Here is a 21,544-nt window from a genome sequence, read left to right as displayed (position 1 = left end):
TGGTCATCACAATTACCTTACCATCAGAAGCTGATCGGATTTCTGACTATCTCTTCCAAAAGATCTAGTTGAGACCTGATAAAATCGGGTTAGGATCCCAGAAACATATGTTGCATACGATATCCTGTCTCATACGCAAGGTATAAGGTTAGACGATTCATCTTGTGATCTAAGTTAATATCTGTAAAGGAAGGAAAGTCGATTTACTCGAAAGAAGATGCTCTAGTATCACAATAAGTACAAACTCTCTCCCTACGAATTTGATGACCCAATTTTACAAATCTTTTATCATGAGCATTCTTCGCTCCAGAACTCTAAACTCAACCATGGAATCGCCAGATTCTCCATAAAGAGGCCAAATTAGTACACAAGCTGGGGTTCAAATTCCGCAAAATCGACGGAACCAGACTCCACAGGCGGCATCAAATATGCAGCAATGAGTTCTGAAACCAAAGCAGCGATAAGCGGGACCCTCTTCAGGTTCTTCACCAGGGGAATGTCCTCAGTTTTACCAACCGCCATCAGCTTCTCGTTAATCTCTACCATTCGATCTAACTTCCTCTTGAATTCAGGGTTCTCAACGTCGAGCACTGCAGGGAAGATCCTTGCTGTAGTGCGGTTTGTCTGCAAACAAAAAGTGAGAATTTCCATTCACCTGAACATTGATTCTGATCCCAGATTTGGAAATTAAACTAAATGCAGTAATGCAATTGACTATAGAAACTAGTCGCATGTACAATAATTGGCCTTAACGGGAAATCTACCAAAGATCACGGTCGAAAGAAATTAATTGAGTCGAATGATTCTTAATTATTATGGGCTTTGTGATACTTAACATGGCATGAACAGCAACAGGCTTATGCTGTTATCATTGCGTTGGTTGTGAGTTCATGGCAATAGCAGCTGAAGTATAGCAGCTTACCTCAATAATCACATGCATGTCGAATTCCTTAGTGTCAAGCCCAATGCCTTCATAGAAAGCTGTCCTCTGACAATCGTTGAGGTACATCGTCACGTAAACCTGCATCACAGTTCTATATCAGATCGAAGGCCCCTACAGAACAGACACATCTCATGGAAAGAATAGCCTATATCAACTTCGACGGCACCAGCAATGATTGAGGTCTAGAAAAGCAGCTCTCATCAATCGGTAGACCGAGTTCAGTAAGTCAGATATGGGCAGTAAAAGAGATTTACCGAGAGGCAGAAGAAGCGGGACCAGAGCTTGGCCTTCCAATCATTGAGGAACTGGGGCTGGGCCTTGAGAAGGGCGGAGAAGAAGTCCCCATGGCGGTTCTCATCCTGGCACCAGTTCTCAAAGTATTTGAAGATGGGGTAAAGCTGGTACTCGGGGTTCTCCTTGAGGTGCCTGTAGATCGTAATGTACCTCCAGTACCCGATCTTCTCCGACAGATAGGTTGCATAGAAGATGAACTTAGGCTTGAAGAAGGTGTACTTCCTCGCCTTGGTGAGGAACCCCAAGTCCAGCGCCAGGTTGAAATCCGATAACCCCTTGTTCAAGAACCTGTAATAGATAGCGCTCGTGTATCAGCTTAAAGCTTCTAGATCAGTCGATCAGTGCTGCTTCAAGATTGTAACGGGAGCTTTATCGTTTACTACATACCCAGCATGCCTTGCTTCGTCCCGAGACATGAGCGAGAATATCTCAGCCACCACTGGGTTGGTTTTCTGCAAAGTAAGAGCCATAGAAACAGGTCAAGAACTGATCTAGTGTAACTTTCAAACTCGTCCCTAATCTGTTGCAAGGGGGAAAAAAAATAAAATCCCTCAGAAACACCAATGATCTTTGTACCTAAAGCTTCTTCTGTGTAAAATCAGACCCGAAAAGAAAGCCGATCATAAAGACTAACAGGCAGTGAGCTCAACAGACACTAACTTGCCGAGAAAGTGAGAAATTTGCACATAAATGTACTGATTTAACCACTCAACAGCTGCGTAATGTAAGCAGCGCAACTGAAAGTTACCCAGAACTACAAATTACAGGCAATGCTCACACAAGTCGAATCCCAATCCCGAGCAAACAAATTCCAAGAAAAACAGAGCAATCCCAGTAAGGGAAGTTGAAAAATGATTGAAATTTTCACAGACAATCAATGCGAAAGGATCAGTGTTATACCTTAAGCCTCCTTCCGAGCTCCTTATAGAGGAGGAACCCGGAGAACTCGGCGGTGCAGGACCGCTCAAGGAACTCGACGAAGATGCCGCGAAGGGGGCCCTGCATCTTGTCGGCGGCCTCCTTGAACTCCTTGTTCCGGACGAAGTGGGTCTGGTTGTAATCAGTCTTGAATTCCTGCAGCAGGGCCACGAACTCGTCCTGGTTGAGGTTCTTGTTGATCTCGGCGTTGAACAGCATCTCCATCTCGTCGAAGTCCGTCGTGTAGAACCTCGGCGCGAGCAGGGTCTCCTTGATCTCCTTCTTGTTGCCTTTCTTGCTCGGCCTCTGCGGGGCGGCAGGCTGCGCCGTGGCCGACATCATCCTCACTACATTGAACCTGCGGGAGGGCGAAGAAGCCCACATGCGGTTCAGCCTAGAGGAGGCTGAGAACTTGGAGATGGGCTTCAGGAGGGCCATTTCTGCCGCCATTGATGCAGAGCTCCGTTCTTGGTTTGGGCGTCCACTGGCTACCAGTGAGCCGTTGGAAGCTGAGGATATAAGGCGGGGGAGGGAGGGATAAGGTGAGCCGTCAGCTGTCGGATTTTCTGTCTTGCTCTGCCAGTGATTGGATTGCGTTCCATCCAACGAAATCTGTTGGTCCGAATGAGGGACGACAAGTGGCGGCATGCCATAGGCCTGTCCGATTGCTGATTGGTCCTGATAATGCCACCTGGCAAGGAAAAGCTTGTGGCCTCCCTTCCCTTGCAGTTGATTCTTCTCAATGATGCTTCCTGAAATCCATAGTAGTTCTGTGGGCCTTCTCAAAGTTCAGCGTAGACACCGGGCATCGGTTCGATTCCAAAATATCGGCAAACTGTTGGGTTATGGACTCGGCTCGGCTTATCACATGAGTGGTTACTTCAACCAAGCTCGCAATCTCTCACTCACAATGAACATCCACTCATGTACAATGTTGTAATACATTTCTCTCTGATCATACACCATGTTGATATTCCCGAATGGGACACAACACATTCAACACTTGCGATCCCACTGATCCGGAATACCGAACTACTCAAACAAGAAACATCAAAGATGAAATTGAACGGCGGAGCAGTTCAGGACACTTGGAATGTAACCAACTAGGAAAGGGAAAGGCATTTGATTCATTGAGAATTCTGTCGAGAACACTACGACTCACACTGTTCTCCTAAAGCTGCGCTATCGCTGTCAAAAATCCACAAAAACAAAGTTATCTGTATTTCGAGTTTGCTGGTGTATGTTAGTCTATTGTTCTTTGCTGCAATAGATTGAACTCCTGTTGCTTCCTTTGCTGTCTCTGTGTGTGTGTGTGTGTGTGTGCACTTTCAGAAGACACTATACGATGTTTTCCCAGTCATATCAAGTAGTTGTCCTGATTCTTGTTCCACGGCACTTTACAAAACTTGGCCATGCTGAATTGCCTCGCTTCCAGTAACAGCGCCGCCCGCTCAAGATTTGCCTGCAAGAAAAATCCACTATTTTTTGAGAAACACAGCAAACAGAGTTGAGAACAAACGAACGAGTGCTTGAACATCCTACCATTCATTCCTGCTCCAATGACTACTTATAAAACTAAACTATATCAGGAAAATGGATTTTCCATTGGCATTGATTAGTTTCAGGAGTCGCGATTACTGGGGTAGAGCAACCTGCACAATTTATTCACTAACATAACATCAATTTGATAATTTCATACTTCTTTGATCGTTGCAGGACCTTATGATCATTCCTCCTAGTCAGCAATCCATCAAGTCGAGTGTATAACCCAGGAATTTAGAGTACAGATAATCGACCTTGTTCGAAGAAAGCGCGATCAGAGACAGAAAGTTCCTTACCCAGACCTTAAGACCCATTCATAGTTCAGGGCTGTTTCGGTTAGTAGAAATAACCTCTGCATTTGCTTGAACCACACAGGCAAACTTTCTGCCGTTGGCCTTCGTTTTCTGGCTGGACAGTCCCATAGTCGTAAGTCAACTCCGTCAAAGGAGGAATGTGTCTGAGTGCGTAGAAAACAACATGAACATCTAACATGCTACTATGAGCACGTGTCACCAGTTGCCAAGACACATTTGGAGAGCAACTATGGTTCATGAATCGAGCCACATTCCCAGTTGCCCTTGAACTGATGATTAGTGGGAAAGGGACATCCCGCACCCCCTCACAATCACCAGGCAACACTTCAAGTGGCTGGTAAGTACGGGTTGCGTCGAAGACATACTCATCTTCATTCTCAACCCTAAGCTTATCTAACTCCGATCTATCAATCATTTCCCCAGTATATTCACATATAAAACCTCCACTTCTAATAGGGTCCCATGATCTCAGGCCCCAGCCTCTGTCCTTTGTCTTGAAGACCTCTAAGCGGACCTTTAAACCATTCTGGGACAACCGGTTCCGACAACTAGGCAGACAACGGCAGGAGACACCACACTCGTAAATCATTGATATCCTGTTTATAAGAACACCAACTGAGGTATAGGGGAGAAACCCCCCGTTCTTTTGAATACAGGGACAATTTAAGTTACCAGGTTGGCACCCATCAGTGCAACTACAACCCGCACCTGGTTCTGGTGGATTTACGGGATGTGAGCAGCTGAGAGTAGTTACATATGTGAAATGTGCAGGCCCCTTCTCGCTATCCACATTGTTTACGAGAGAAACTGGAAAACTTTCTGCCCCTGAAGTGAGATCAGGCAAAATGACCCCATCTCTAGAAGCAGTGCTGTCCCTCCATTGCTGAATGGACTTCCATAGAGTGAATGCTTCTGGCTGGCCCGGGAGCCTAACCAATTTATACTTGAATACGTTGCAGCCCGACTTTCCCCTGTCGACCCATGACTCTTGGATCTTATAGAGCCCATCATAGACATACACCTTCCCAGTCGGGTTGGCTACATCTTTTATTCCACGAATCACTCTAATCTCGTTCCCTCGACTTGCACTCTTCTCTAGAGCGAGGTTACCCCTCTCAAGCTTCTGGTCTGTCACTTCCTTTGTTTTCCGGTATATATTCCCACCCTTCTGGTCTGTCACTTCCTTTGTTTTCCGGTAGACATTCCCACCCTGGCCACTGTAAATTAATGCATCGCCATCTTCCATGTTGTCCTCATATCCTCCAGATGAAACAATACTAACAGCAACCGGCTCTTCATCTTGACTAAGTCTGAGGCCCATGTAATCAATTCCGGCCATAATAGGAGCATGCAATCCTATCAAACAAAGTTCCATTCTCACGAAAAATAAATCTCCCACTTGAACACCTGGCACTGGTCCAATTCTTTTCTTGACGTTTGTGCGAATGCCTTTGTTCATCAAGATTGTACCTGAACGTAAGTCAGGACGTCTCGTTACACCAGGAACTGGCTCTTTGGATTCTTCAATTTGTGTTATTTTCCATCTGAGCAAATCATATAACCTTAGAATGTAGGCAACTGACTCGGGATCACCATCAGCTCGCCGAAAAGTATCAAAAACCATCGCAGCAGATGAATTCAAGATATTCTCGGCAACAGCATCTGTATCCACATTAGGGGAGGAGATACGAACAGGGCTACCTTTAGCCTTTTTTGGGGGCCTACCCCTCTTCTTCTCACCCTTGCTGCCATCTTTTGTTTCAGCAACATGCATGCTAAAACTACTCAAGTAAGGAGAAGTCTGAATTTGACCATCATGACCATTTTCATCTCCAACCCCGTAAGATGTGCTGCTCTTCTTTATACTAGTCCTCCTAGATGACCCTGAACCCCCATTTTCCTCCTCTGTTGTTTCCTGAGCTCTATAGGTATTTATAGGAACTGCTACCGAGATTGGGGGAGTGTTTATCCCTAAATGCAAGTTTTGACTGCGCGGTCTAATGGGAGTTTGCGGGCTTTGTTCAGGAAACTTCAGTGCTTCAGGAGGTACAAAGTAGGGGTAAAACGAGGAAACGGGGGGAGGAAAGGGGCCAGCAGGACCAGGACAAACAAAAGAGCCAGGAGCTTGAGGTGGTAGAAAAGGAGCGTAGTTAGAAGTCGGGAAAACCGGTTCAATACATCGCAGTGGCCTCACATCTAAAACTCTGGACTTGTCAACATACGAACCAGGGTTCGTACCTGAGTCCCGACCTAAACTGCGGTCCATCAAAAATGCCCCCAGCTTCAGGATTCTCAAGTAAGAGCTCCCCTCAATCTGCTGAACCAACCTTATATCTCACAACAGCAAACTTCGAACAAGGACCCCAAGAAACAAATCGAACAATTAACACAAATCAATTCCCTGCAACAAGAATTCAGACATCCTCGTATCAGACAGAGATCATTACTGGCCCAACATAAGCAAGGAAACCCTCAACCAGAGAGACAAAACATACTGTAAAGAACAAAGTACAAGCAGTCGTGAAGCTTGAAAATAGAACAATTAGTCGTCCCCCTCACCCGACATTCAACAAAGGAAGAAATTCAACTAACAGAAGTAATTTCAAAGCAAAACAGTGGAAGCCAGCTCGCTGCTAAACACGCAGCGGGGTGGTCGAAGAATCCCGAAACTCCGACTCATCTTTCCGGGTTTTCCCTCACTCCCCCAGCATCCAAACGCTACCCAGATAGCACAATAACCGAATTCAACTACAAAGGCAGAGTTTTCAAGACAGAGATATCATTTCGCAGCAGCTTGAGATCTCTCGCGAGCAGCTCCGACAGATCAGAAATGAAACGAAATCTTGGGCCGAAAGGTTTCCCTATTGGGTGCGAGCCCGCATGGAGAAGAAAGCGAAGAGAAGAGAGGAAGCGGAGGCGATCTTACCACACTGTGGAGAAACCGCCTTTGCATGCTCCGAGAGCTTTCCGGCGAACTCAGTTTTTGAAAAACAAGAACTGCTTTTGGCGTCCTTCACAGTTCGGAATTCGGATAGCCGCCCGGTCTCAAAAGAGAAGGAAGCGAAAAGTTTTTCCTTTTTTATTTTATTTCTTTTTTTTGAATAATTACCTAAAAACACAAACAGTTCACGCTTTATTAATTATAGCACGAATTTTTTGACCTAACAATACGCGATCTATTAATTTGAATCAATTCTAGCAGGACTCAATTTTTCTGTTAATTTAGACGAGAATCTATTATCACGCCCTCCAATTGATGTAGTTGAGGTCACTGGCTATATTATAAGGCGACAGTGGGCCCCGATGAGGATTTATTGCCCGAATTTGAAAAAGAAAATGTAAAATCTAGAAAAAATGAAGGGGAAAGTGGTGAAAGTCTCATCGGCAGCCACCATCCTCTAATTGGGGTCACTGGAGACCCTTACCGTCAAAAGTAACCCCAATTGGGCGAGTGGTGGTTATCGTTGTGACCCACTGATCGAAAAAATGAAAACCGTGCTAACATTGACATCATATTAATAGTTCATGTATATTTAGGTCAAGAAAAAAAAATCATGCTAAAATGATAAAATATGAAAAGTTTGTGTTTTTTAGACAATTAATCCCTTTTTTAAAGACTATGTTGTCGTCGATACCAATTGATTTAAATGGTCCGTCGTTTGTTCCTAGAAGAAGATCTTTAGATTTGATATCTTACGAATGGAAAAAATTATTGACATAAGGAATTTTGGCAATTTAATTTCGAACTAAAACCAACGAAGTCTTAGTTGAGTAGTAAGTAATTTTAACCCTGTAAAGGGGAGGATACAAATTCGAATTTCGAAAAATATAGAGGAGAATAAAATTACATAAGTAATGTTTTCTATAATTTTAATTACCAAAAAAATAAAAACTAAATTAATAAGGATTTATTGTTCTTGTGGATAGGGACGCCAATACACCCAATAAGATCGTTTGTTGTTTGTCTCGGTCTCCGCATAGGATCAGCATGCCTATATTTTTTTGTCTACCGGGCAGCAGCATACGTGATGGGATTTGGGATTAACTTCAACTCGCTGCCTTGAGTTCTTTCCTGTTACATTTTGGCCCCACAACTCTATTTTTTTCAATTGATAAAAAAAAATATTTCAGACTCTTTAAAATTCTCGCTATAATTTGCCTATATAGGAGCGAACCTATCCCCAAACCATTACATGTCCTCTTTGCTTCGCATATCTCATATTGATATTGCAATATAAATGTTAACAAACTCAATCGACTAGGTATCATATAAGATGAATTTTGTAATAAGATATCTTACTTTTACCTCGTTACATCAAGTTTATTGGTTAAAGACTCTAACATTGGTCAATTCTTAAAACCTAAGCGGCAAAACCCCGTGTTCTGATTCTAGCAAGTATAAATTTTATCTAATATAACTGCATCACACTAAATCTTTTTTATTTTATTTATCTTGCTCCTTCGTATTTTACAAGTCTATAACAAAATTGTGATATGTAATAATTTAGTTAAAGTAAGGGAGTTACCCACGAGATCGACTGAGATTATCGAAAATTGAGAATTTTTAGACGTTTGTGAGAACTTGGATCTCAAGTATGGGTCCTACACTACTAGGGAGAAACTAAACACAAATCAAAATGTGGGGGTTCCAGGATAAATATCAGTGGCCTTTAAGTTATTTGTTGACGGGCTTTCACTTTCAGTTAACGCCATCTCGTTGGATTTCACACGGGCCCACCCCACCAATTTTGGGCCTCTATTTTGTGGGATGTTCATTGGGCCCATCTCGTTCATTTATATGATGTGACACCAAATCTCAATTTTTGGCTTTGTTGCATTTGCATAGGTAGATAGGAGGCCTCATTGTAAAACTTCGGCTCCAAATTATGGGCAAAAAGATTAGCGGAAAAGAGGTTGGCACAAATGCAAAAGAGAAGATTTAGATCCAAATTTTATTGGAAAATTTTGGGAAGTAATTTTTATGAACGCACGAAACCAGGCATGAATGGCATGCTTTGATTGTAAAAATCTCGTCTGTCATAAAAAAAAAAAAAAGAATGAACATAAGGGAAAAAGAAAAAATAAAAAGATTGGTTGTTCGAAAGGCAGAGAAGAAACTAATTCCTACCTTATTAGACTCGTCCTTTGGTGATCATTTTACCTTTGGCGATCATTTTAACTCATTCAATTGATCTAGTCGAATCTCACAAGTTGGAAGAAACCATTGCCTACATTATTAGGCTAGGTTAGGGGGAAAAAAAAATCTATCATGACGTATAATGTGGTGACGCACGCCCCGCTTAGTAATCAAAAAAGTTTTAAGTTCGACTTTCTTGGTGAAACAACTCGCGGCCCACTATTTACTGATAAAATTTTTATTTCATTATATTAAACTTGTGAGTTGCAATATTAACTAGCAAAATGGTGGAATACACTATCAGATATCTTAAAAGTGAGTTATTACCTGACTCAAGATGTGTCAACTTTGCATGAGTGATAGAAATAATTTCTGAAAACGCTTTTGAATTTCGTGTGTGATCCAAACTGGCCCTTATTCTGTTTCGACTAAATGGTTTTCTCCATTGGATGAATTTTCACAAATAGAATATGGATATATATACTCAGAAAATAACTTTTTTATATATTATAATATTTATCCATAGAGTAGAAAATTATCGTTTTCTCATCCGTGTTAGGACGATGTCTCTCCAGTCCAATGGCCGTCGAATGACCGTCCCAACCTGGGGTTAGCTTGGGCACAACGTCCAAGCTACGACTCAGGTTAGTAGGACTAGATCATTTTCTTGATCCGCATCCTAACTAATTCAATTCAAGCCAAATGAGTTCTGACTAATTCAGCTTAAGCCAAATTAATCTACTAAAAGGTAAAACTCTCTCACTCGTAAAATTTTTCCATTTACAATATTTAAGCTCAAGACTTTACTTAAAAGAAATAAATATCGAACCGTTTAAATCAATTGACGTTAATAGCACTATAGATCTTTAACGTGCAGAAGTGATTACTAAGGCGTGTCACCTATTCTCCAGAAAATATATATATACAAAAGCAAAATGATTCCTTCGAGGAGGAGCTACCATCTTTTTTCCTTTGTGGAATCCTTAACGCCTCAATGGGAGATGGTTTTCTTCGCATACCCTACCATTGGTAGACTTTGGCTTATATAAAATCAAATTGATCTCAAGATTTTCAGTATTATTTGCATCACGAGGGGATGAATACAAATAGTAAAATATTAATTTGAAAATACAAGTACAAATTTTTAAGATATTCTCTCCTCATCATTTATTTAACTTAACTTAAATGGCGATTGGGCATAGTATTCGATTTTGTAATATCTGATTGGGCGATTGGGTATATTTTGTATATATATACAAATTCTTAATATTCAAAGTTTACTCAATGAAAAGCCCGCAATATATTAGACTCGATTTTTGGCGATCATTTTACATCATTCAATTGATTAAGTAAGTGTTATCAGAATCGGACCGGACAATTCGACCGGTCGGACCGAAAACTGGACCTATGTCCGATTCGGTTAGCTTAAAAACTGAAAATGCACAAACAAATTAGTGACTCCAAAAAACCGGCCGATTTTTAGATAAACCCACCGAACCCATTCGAACCGGCCGGTTGCATGGGTTCATAATTTTTAAAGGAAATCTATATCCCGACCCGAAATCGAAAAGCTCAATTGAATCAAATCAAAATCAATTGAAACGGTGAAACTTTAAAATGAAACCCTAGTCTTCTACTTCTTCATCTTCACTCTAGTCTTCAGTTTAGTCATTGTCACTCATCATCATTCAATGACTTCCGCCAAAGGCAGAACTTCCTCTTCTCCTTCGAGCTCGAGCATCACAAGATTACAACAGGTTCGAGCTTCCTCTTCTCCTTTTGTCTCTTCTCGACTTCTCCTTGTCCAGAATGGTAGCAGAGCGACAACCCAGGAACGGATTCCTCACCAGCAAGAGGACAGGAGACGGCCGTCTCGAGGCACATCAGCTCTTGAAACGACAAGGGGCTAGAGTCCAAACGCAGCAGAGCTTCTTCTTCCTCTTCTCCTTCGAGACACATCTTGACCTGAAAATGTAAGCTTTGCTTGTAGTGACTGGGGCAAAATGGTGCTTGAGATGAATGATTAGGAAAAATTTAAGAGGGGGGAAGGGAAGAAGAGAGACCGCGAGTTTGAGAGAGAGAGAGAGAGATATAGGGCGAGAGAAAGATCGATCAATTGGAAAGAAAAAGGTCAGTGAACGAGTAGTTTATCAAAGATATTTCATCTTTTAATTATTCTCTTAACCTTGTTTTGAGCAGTAGTTTGCAACGAATCGAATCGACAGGGATGGAGGCAACAGTGAGTTTGATTTGGTACATATTTGATGAAATGCCTGTGTGTGAGAAAGAGGTGCTATTGGTTTCATGTGCAGGGGAGGACGAGAGTTATTTTTGTGAGAGATTTGTAAGCGAGTGTTGTTGTTGTGGTTATGGTCGTGGTGAGAGCTTTAAGCGTCCGAGCTGAAGGAAAAGACGTATGTGTCTTTTTGAGAGTCTTAGGGTTTCTCATACAGCTTTCTTGTCGCTGCCTGCGCTGGTGCCTCAATGGAGCAAAAGCTTGTGGTGAGTCCCTATCCTTTGTCCATTGTCCACTGTTGTTTAGGAGGTGGTCGTTTTTCAGGTAATAGGAATCGGCAGCAATATAGGTGAAGATCTCAGTTTGTTGTACTGCTTTTAGAAGTTCATTATGCGGAGGAAATGGGGAGGTGGTCCCTCTTTTGGTTTTTTCCCGAGCTGTAAGCTAGACTCTTGGCCATATATGTGTTTCAGTTTTGATAAATGTAGAGGTTTATCTCATCGATCTGATATGGAATTAAATTATATATTTATTTAGGGGTATTTACCTAAAATGGCACATGATTTGCCCGTTTTCTCAAATCTATCGTATGCTTCTTTTTTTGTCAAATCTATCCCATGGTTTACTTTTTGCATCAAATCTATCTCGGTGTTATTTTTTCCGTCGACATCTAACGGCCGTGCTAACGTGGCGCCTACGTGGCAAGTGTGGCCCACTATCTCTCCATGTGCCACGTCAGCACGGCCGTTAGATGTCGACGGAAAAGATAACGCCGTAATAGATTTGATGCAAAAAGTAAACCATGTGATAGATTTGACAAAAAAAAAGCATATGATAGATTTAACAAAACGGACAAACCATGGACCATTTTAGGTAAAAACCCCATTTATTTATAAAAATTATTGTTGAGTAATTTCATAATTTATATTACTATTTTTTGGTATTTTATATTATTTTCTTAAAATAATAATAATTTATTTATTTTATAATTAAACATGCGATCTGACCCATCAAATCTCCGGTTAAATCCATAAACCCATGAACCCATAGCTCGACCGGTTCAATGTCCGGTCCGGTTTTGATAATACTGGATTTAGTCGAATCTCACAAGTTGGAAGAAACCATTGCCTACATTATTAGGCTAGGTTAGGGAAAAAAAAATCTATAGTGACGTATAATACACTGACGCACGCCTTCGCCTAGTAATAAAAAAGGTTTTAAGTTCAATTTTCATGTTGGGACAACTGGTGCCCCTCTATTTGCTGATAGAATTCTTATTTCATTATATTAAACTCACAGGGTGCAATACTAACTAGCAAAATGGTGGAATACACTTGCAGATATCTTAAAAGTGAGTTATTACCTAACTCAAGATGTGTCAACTTTGCATGACTGCTAGAAATAATTTCTGAAAATGCTTTTGAATTTGGCGTGTGATCCAAACTGACCCTTATTCTGTTTCGACTGAATGGTTTTCTCCATTGGATGAATTTTCACAAATGGAATATGGATATATATATATGTATATATATATATATCTACTCAGAAAATAACTTTTTATATATATTATATATTTATCTACGCGAAAATTATCGTTTTCTCATCCTTGTTATGACAATGTCTTCTAGTCCAATGGGCGCCAAATGACCGTCCCAACCTGGGGTTAGCTTGGGCACAATGTCCGAGCTACAACTCACTAGTAGGATAGGACTAGATCTTTTTGTCAGTGGGCATTCTGACTAATTCAATTCAAGACAAATAAATTATGATTAATTCAGTCTAAACCAAATTGACCTACTAAGGGATAAAACTCTCTCACTCGTAAATTTTCTCCATTTATAAGATCCAAACTTAAGACTTTGCTTAAAAGAAATAAATATCTATCCGTTTGAACTAATTGACGTTAATAGCACTATAGATCTTTAACGTACAGTAGTGATTACCTATTCTCCAGAAAAAAAAATATATAAAAACAATGATTCCTTCAACAAGGAGCTACCATCGTTTTTTCTTTTGTGGAATCTTTAACGCCTCAATGGAAGATGGTTTTCTTCGCATACCCTACCATTGGTAGACTTTAGCTTATATAAAATCAAAATAATCTCAAGATTTTCTAGTATTATTTGCATCGCAAGGGGATGTACACAAATAGTAAAAAATTAATTTGAAAATACAAGTACAAATTATTAGGATATTCTCTCCTCATCATCTATTTAACTTAAAGGGCAATTGGGCATAATATCCGATTTTGTAATATCTCATTGGGCTTTTTCCCTGTATCCGTTCTTGTTTGTGGATTTTAATAAAACTACTTAACATTTGAGGGAAAAAAATAAACTTAAAAGGGCGTATACTGCCATTGTACATATGTACTCTTTTTAATAATGTAAATGTTAAATGTGTATATATATATATATATATACAAATTCTTAATATACAAAGTTTACTCAATGGAAAGCCCGCAATATATATACAAGCATAACCGGTTAGTGAGTTTCTAAAAACTAGTTGGATGTGCAGTGAAGTTACGGTGAGCTTTTGGAAAGAAGCGAATGCACGGCGAACTATAGCTAGCTTCTTGATATCTCTTCTTGACTTGTCGTCTCATCAACCGTAATGTCAGTCTTCTCGACCCTAAATAATCGTCATCATTGTCTGGTCACTCATCTTTACTCCAATATACATCTCTATCACTTCACTCAACTAAACCAAACAACATAAGCAAAGGCCAATTTGATCGGATTCCTAATATTAAGGATATGGTTTGCCCTTTTCAAGGAGTTATAGAAACGCCACTTTTCCTCGAAAGCAGACATTTTTGCTTCTGAGAGATTGTTTATGCTCTGCACAGCCCACAATGGGAAGAAGATATGCTATCAAATGTTGGATTTTGACACAATTTCTGGACAAGTGTGGCCAAAAATTCGTAATATTCTGTCTTGAAGTGAACGCAAGGCATAAGGGAGTGAGACACTTCCACGCAATGATTTTGGCTTTTGGCTTCTAATTATCAAAACAAGATCTACACTCGTGAGCTATCCCTATGGGATGATACGAGTCGTGTTTGTATCGATTCCTCGTGCACTTATGGATGGGAGTTGTTAGCGATGGCAGTGGTGTAGATCAAAATTAAAACCGCATTGCATTCTCTCTATATCTATCTATATGATTTGTTTAGGTTCTTATTCTAACTCACTTACCAAGTTCATGGCAAACCGATTTAATTTCTTGGTCCATTTAATAAAATATTTGTAAATTAAAGAGATAGAATATTAGATTTACGAAAAATTTTCCTTGATTCGTTATTTTCATTGACTTGTCATGGATAAGATATAGATATGATGTTCAGTTTTAGACGGTGGTGCAGGTGCGGACATGAATTTCATAGTATTTTCTTAAATTAAACTCTAATATGTCGCTTAAAAATTTCAGGAACGAAGGTAAAAGAATAGATTTACTTCAAGAATTCTTGAAAACCTTTTCAATAAAAAGTTTGGAACTAAATGCATTTGATTCTATGTAAAAGTTCGAACGTTACATTGTATTTTACGACGTCTGTTTGTAGATATTGTAAAAGTTAACCATTTTAATCATTTGCTAAAGTTATTACTTTACAGTTGTGATCGATAAAAACTTTACATTCAAAACAGTAGAATTGTTAGATTACGTAGGAAATTACGGTTGTGAAACCCACAATCACATCTACAAAAATAAATCGAATATTATATTATCACCCACATTCTCCATAATCTAATATAATTTACCAAACACAACAATCTCACATTTCAACGTTTAATCCAAGCAAAAAATTCAATAATTAAATTTTCCCTCAAATCTTCATATTTCATAGAATCTAACGATACTCGAACCAAATACACCCATGATTTACGTGGCAAACTTTTATTTGGGAGTCGATAAGATGGTGGGGTTTTAACTTATGCACGTCCTTTTTTAAATTGGTTTCAACTAGGAATATTGCGTAAGAAAATTGATGGAGTGACAACTTATTCGATTTTTATTATTGATAAATTATTTAACTTATTTAAGAAAAGTAACAAAAAAAATGAGTAACGCAAAATTTTATTCAAGAAAATATTTTATCTTTTAATAAGATTCTGGATCTTTATTCACATTTTTTAATATAACAATAAAGTATTATAATTTTTCTAAAATTTAAATAATAACAAAATCAATAGAATTTCAAAAGCTGAAAGTTATCGACAGGAAACTTCAAATTCTCACTTTTAAAATTTCATATTTACTAGAAGGTTTCCCGCTTTATACGTAGAATTAGATGACTTGAACTACTAAATGAACAAATTTATATTTACAATATGATTTTAAGTTAAAAAAAAAGATATCAAAATAGATCTGTAATAAATTAACAGTTACTATTAATATTTTGAACATTAATTAATAAAGGAGGGAAAGTGGTGGAGAAAAAATAGATAGTTGCCAGTTATGTACATTTGCGATTATAATCCTAATCTAACGATTGTTATTGATCAAAATTATTATACGAAGGGTATCTTGAAAAATTTAAAGTTACACCATTACATCCATCTTCTATATAGTAATAATAGCTATTAGATAGATAATTGCTTGATGATTACCATCAATTAGGACTGGGTGCTTCCAAGTTTATTGAACTAATTAAGAATTTGCTATATGAGTTATTAGGAATTTCAAACTACGTACAAATCTGTCGAGATATGTATGTATATATATAGTATCGAGGATTCTACCCACACATATACCAACTTCTAATTTCCACCTTAGCGCCTAAAGTTTCTATAAGAATTCTTCAATGTATATGGTCCAACTGAATTTGGGAAGAAGAGTACTAGAAAATTCGAATAAAGATTTATTAAGCCCTCCTTATACTATCAATAGTTGTTAGAAAATCCAAATATTTTTGGACCTATCAAGTTTTGAGAAGTCCATTACGTAATATAATTAGTATATTGCTGCTCATACTTTCCACGGATGTACAGCACTATTTTTTCACTTCACGGATAGGCTCTATATTCTCTAAATTTTTATCTTACTAATATACTAATGACAAAGAAAGAATAAATATTATGGTAACATTAAAAAAATATATAATGCTATACTATAATATAATATAATATAATATAATATGATTGCCTTTCAGCAAAAATAATATAATAGATTATAATATTAAAATAATGCCGGATTAAAAATCTCCGATAGTACAAAAACTTTTGTATTCTCCCTCTCGTTACTCAAAAGAATACAAGTTTATTTATTTTTATAGATATTTCGGTAAATTACCCAAAAAAATCATGAACTTTCACTCTCGTATCAAATCTATCACGCACTATTATTTATCTTATTTTTATTTTTAAAAAAAGATAATGAGGGGATTGAACAACAAAAATGAAAGGTAATAGAATCGATTATTTCGTTTTCCTCTTTAATGAATTAAATAATATTTTTTTTTAAATTTAAATCCTCTAATTAAATAAAATATGCACATGGACGTAATTTCTATTTTTCTTATTTTATTTGGTAAAGATAAAAATATAAAAATAATAATAAATTATTAAAATAATGTAAATGTTTTATAATTTTAATATACAAGCACATTCTTGAAAGGTCATCCCGCAAGAAATGTATTTCATTATTTATATAAATGCTTTGCTAATTTCAATTTCATAAATATGATTTAATTCTAATATTTAACAGTAAAATTTATTTAACACTCTTTAGTGATTCTTTTTATTTTTTATTTTTTGCAATGTTTTAGATATATAGGGTTGTCCCAAAATAATTATTTATATATTTGAATTTTAAAAGTTTACAATTGGAATATCATCTGTGAACCTTAAAATAGTATATTTAATAAAATTTACATTTCCTTCTTATTATTGTCTAACATGGTTTTAATTGTTTCAAGTTAATAAGTAACTTCTCATTTTTTTCGATCACAAGGAAGGCTCGTAGGTTTAGTACAATAAAATAGAAATGTTAATAACTAATAAAAGAGCACGAGTAGTTTAAAAAACCTGCAATCTCTTAGTTATCAAGCGAGAGTGCGCATCACTGCGCAGCTATGCTACTTATTTTAGTAACTTTCTTATTTTATATTCACCTTTATCTATCCAGAAAAAAAAAACTTCATATTTTATATGATGCTTGATGCATTCGTTGATTAGAATATTGCAAAGATATAGCCTGCTTTGTCTGTTTTTTAAGAGTTAGAATCTCTTAATGAATTGTTCCAATTTCTTAACAATTTTTTAGTTTTATTAAATGTAATTATTTGCATTTTAATCATTGTCATTTTACAAATTGTTAACTTTTGGTTTGATAGGTTTGCTTGAGACATTCATTAATTAGAATACATTAAAAATAATATCTCCCACGAAAGAATGAAAATTTTAGGAGAACATTTTCTTCAAAGTAATTATTTCCATTGCTTCATTCATCAAAAATTATTTCCATTGCTTCAGAGTAATCATATATACATTGATCCTTTTTTTTTCAGAGTAAATTTTATTATTGATTTTTTAAGAATGAAGTCAAACACTTAGGGCCTGTTTGGTTTTGAGATTTTATTTTAAAATCACAATTCTAACTTAACTCTATCCACTACAAAATAAAATAACTCATACAAAGTCAAAGAGTGGGCCCCATTTATACCACTTTTTTTCACAACAAAACAACATAATTCATACAAAGTCAAAGGGTGGGCCCCATTTTTTCCACTCAAAATTAAAATCAAAATCTGATTTTAAAATCCTACTATGAAACCAAACGCAACCTAAATTATCATAAAAATAATAATTAGAAATAGTCATATCGGAAAGCTTATAACACATGTTAATATACCATTTAAAATATGAATTCATTTTTACAAGTTAAAATTAATATAAATATTTTTCTAAAAAAATAGTTTAAAATTAAATAAATACTCTATTCGGATTTTTTTTATGTTCAAAAATCACAAGATGTGTTTTTAAATTTGTATATGTGGAAAATAAAGTGCAAGAGAACAAAGATTTTCTCGAAACTAAGAATTAAGAGAAAAGGGAATTTCAAATGTCAACAGTTAATAAATATCTTAATTTTAAGGGAAGTAAATCAAATTACGAGGATTTTTTTTCTTCAATTAAATTTTATAGATAATATTAATAATTAAACAAGTTTAAGAATCTCTTTAATGAATTTACCTTTTAAATTTTTTTTTGTAATCACAAATCAATTTAGAAAAAAACAAACAACTTTTTAAAGTTACGTATATCTACAAATAAAATTCTATGTAATTAGTAACTAAAGGAAAATTATACTAATATGCAATAAGTATATTCAAATATTAATATTTTTTGAAAAAAAGATAAATATGTTTAAAAAATTTTAAAAGTATGAATTTATGATAATATAGCTAATTTTTTCTGCATTATATTGCTGTACGGATTCTAATACTTTGATTATTATGCCTTCATTTGATATAATCATTATATTGGTTTTTTAAATATAAAATAAAATCTGACAGATGATTTTCATTTTTTTTGTTACAAAACTAAAGCTAAACGTACACTACTCACAGTGTGACTAAATATTTTTTATGATCTTTATTAAGTATCTAATAAAATATAATTCATTTTTAAAATAAAATGACTCATTTGTATCGTTACGAAATCTCATACATGTTTATCAATAAGGAATTAAAATAACAACATTTATAAAAAAAGAAAATTCAAATGATCAGAAAAATAACGAAAATTTTACAAGAGATCGAGAGTGAAGAGGAAAGGAGGGAGGTACAGTGAAATAAGAGAGAAAAGAGAGGGAGAGTGAGAGAATGTAGGGAGGTTTTGGAGAGTTTTTTTTTTGGTCAAGCAGTTAAGTGGACACTTTATAAATCCATAGCAAAAATAGATATAAGTAAAATGCCCGATTAGAGATTACAAGAGTGGAAACAAACGGTTCATTCATCGGGCAGATTACAAAGGCTAATAAGAGAAACATCATAAAGTATATATACAATTTTAGTTTGCTCTCTTGAAATTGCTGACTTTGATTACTATCTGCTAATAATATTTCATCGCGATCCCTGATAGTAACCGAGAAGGGAGACATCATAAATTCATGATGAAATTCCACTCCATAATGAAGTAGGATAGTCATGGTGTCAAGGGTCGTATTTGAGTGCAAAATCCCACCAATAATCATAACCAACAAACATAATCAGTCTACCAATCCTTAACGGCCAATTGCCATGTAATCAAACCAAGGAAGCCCAAAGCTTCCTCGATCGGTCAGACCAGTGATAACAATGGGGGTTGAGACCTATAATAGCCAACAAAAAAAAGAGCAAGCCACTAAAGGTCGTTTCTTCTTGGCGAAAAGTAGTCTAACAGAATCATGTCGAGGTGGACGAGGATACTATCGCAAGTAGAAGACGGGGAGGCCGAGAGAAGAATCCATCACCGGAGGGAAAGGTGGAGAAGCTGATCGATCAGAGATCAGGTCGGACTAGGGCGTGACCACTGCATCGATGCTACTGCCACCTGAACGGGGAAGGACAGAGCAGATTGAAGCCGTCGGTCTTTGCCGGTCATTGTGCGAGGCCGTCACTGTCGACGCTGTCTCGCCGCTGCTACCATGTGCACCGCACACTCTCCGTCTTAGATATGATTGGAGAGTCGTTATGTGATAATCAAATGGGAGGGGAGACCACCACCATACGAACCTTACTAAAGACTGGAAGGAAGAGGTGGAGAGCCGTTGCAACCTCTGGGACACCATCAAACACCGTCACCATCGTAGATCGGAGGGCGGAGATGTCGAAGACGCCACGAAGGAGCGACCACAGCCTCAGGGACGACCCAATCTTTGAGGAGCTTCGAGCTTGACCGGAATTTCGACCTGTACCATGAAAATCGACCTCGAAGAGGATGTTCCGGTTGCCGCAGATCGATCAACGCAGCCGCGACTATTCCTACTGCACCTTCATGACCTTGTCGGGAAGAGAGAGGAAGGAGAACTGAAGAGAAGGGGAATGGCCGAAAGAAACCACCACCACGACCAGGAGAGAGAGTAAAGCCTCAGCTGTCCTGAAGTGAAACCCGACGTGCCCGGCCGGAGTCGGACGCTCCTGTGAAAAGCGCAGATTTTAGAGTTTCTACTGTTGGGAGCGGAGGTTTGCGGAGAGAAAGGGACATGAAATGCCTCGCATGAGGTGTTGGAGAGCTAGTAGTTAGAAAACGTTTAAATTTAATAATTTATTTAATGGTTATTGAATTTTCAATTTTATTTCTAATCGACATATTTGAGAGAGGAAACTCAAACATACAACTTTTCTTCTCCCATATAGTAATGTATGGCAGTTACCCATTACAATTTTTCAAAATATGACATTTAAGAAATTGGAATATGTTTGTAAGTCATATCGTTTTGTTTATTTATATTTGATATTATTACGTACTTTGGATTATATTTAATATGTTATTATATGCGCTAACATTTAAATTTTTTCAATTTAAGAATACATCGCTTAATGAGTAATTCATTTCTGAAGTCAAATTTTCAAAAATCCCCGAAAAATAACAATTATTGTCAAAAATCGTGTATCACAAGGCGAACAACTAGTATTATTGATTGATTATATGTATAAAGATCTATAGATTGCAGTCGTAAGGCCATGGTTTACAAGAATGGACGTATGAGTCATTTACATACGATACAATCGTTGGAGGGATCTGATGATTAAATAAAGCGATAATGAGCTTCGAGGAAAAGACTTACGTACGTATATACGCAAATCTGATATTTTTACGGACATCACATTTAATTCTACCTTTCTCTTGCTAGATTGTAGCAAGATATCGACTAGTATTAATCCGAGTCAATGTCGGTCTCACTTGGGATTAGTGTACGTGCATGCTTAAACAGAACAATAAAGCTACATGATTGTGGATAGTTGCAGTTCCAATAACGCGACGCCTGTGAAACTTTTTTCGTAACAAGATATTGACTACTAGTGGTATGATCATGTATAACTAATAGTCGATCGCGGGATGCATGCGAAATATTTTTGTGTGAGACTTGATTTTCATTTTTCACACATTTTTCAGTGAGAAAATGTCTTACATAGTTCAATTTTTTGTGGAGTCCTCGTGTAGCTAGCTCTT

General features: G+C 37.3%; 2 protein-coding genes across 2 annotated transcripts; both read right to left on the bottom strand.

Annotated features, from left to right (window-relative positions):
• Positions 1 to 178: 178 nt before the first annotated feature.
• LOC116202463 (magnesium-protoporphyrin IX monomethyl ester [oxidative] cyclase, chloroplastic) lies at positions 179 to 2,699 on the bottom strand. The gene is made up of 5 exons (XM_031534033.1): positions 2,138 to 2,699; positions 1,625 to 1,689; positions 1,198 to 1,525; positions 923 to 1,021; positions 179 to 624 (listed from the first exon to the last, which is right to left on the bottom strand). The coding sequence occupies exons 1-5, from the start codon at positions 2,603 to 2,605 to the stop codon at positions 361 to 363; spliced, it is 1,224 nt and encodes a 407-aa protein (XP_031389893.1). The 5' UTR covers positions 2,606 to 2,699; the 3' UTR covers positions 179 to 360.
• A 383-nt stretch (positions 2,700 to 3,082) lies between these two features.
• Positions 3,083 to 7,081, bottom strand: LOC116202462 (histone-lysine N-methyltransferase, H3 lysine-9 specific SUVH1-like). The gene is made up of 3 exons (XM_031534032.1): positions 6,938 to 7,081; positions 3,994 to 6,412; positions 3,083 to 3,617 (listed from the first exon to the last, which is right to left on the bottom strand). The coding sequence occupies exon 2, from the start codon at positions 6,275 to 6,277 to the stop codon at positions 4,034 to 4,036; it is 2,244 nt and encodes a 747-aa protein (XP_031389892.1). The 5' UTR covers positions 6,278 to 6,412; positions 6,938 to 7,081; the 3' UTR covers positions 3,083 to 3,617; positions 3,994 to 4,033.
• Positions 7,082 to 21,544: the final 14,463 nt, after the last annotated feature.

This window comes from Punica granatum, chromosome 4, assembly GCF_007655135.1.
Source record: "Punica granatum isolate Tunisia-2019 chromosome 4, ASM765513v2, whole genome shotgun sequence".
In the NCBI taxonomy this organism is placed as follows: Eukaryota; Viridiplantae; Streptophyta; class Magnoliopsida; order Myrtales; family Lythraceae; genus Punica; species Punica granatum.
The sequence above is the reverse complement of the archived record's forward strand: the minus strand, read 5'-3'. Positions and strand labels throughout refer to the sequence as shown.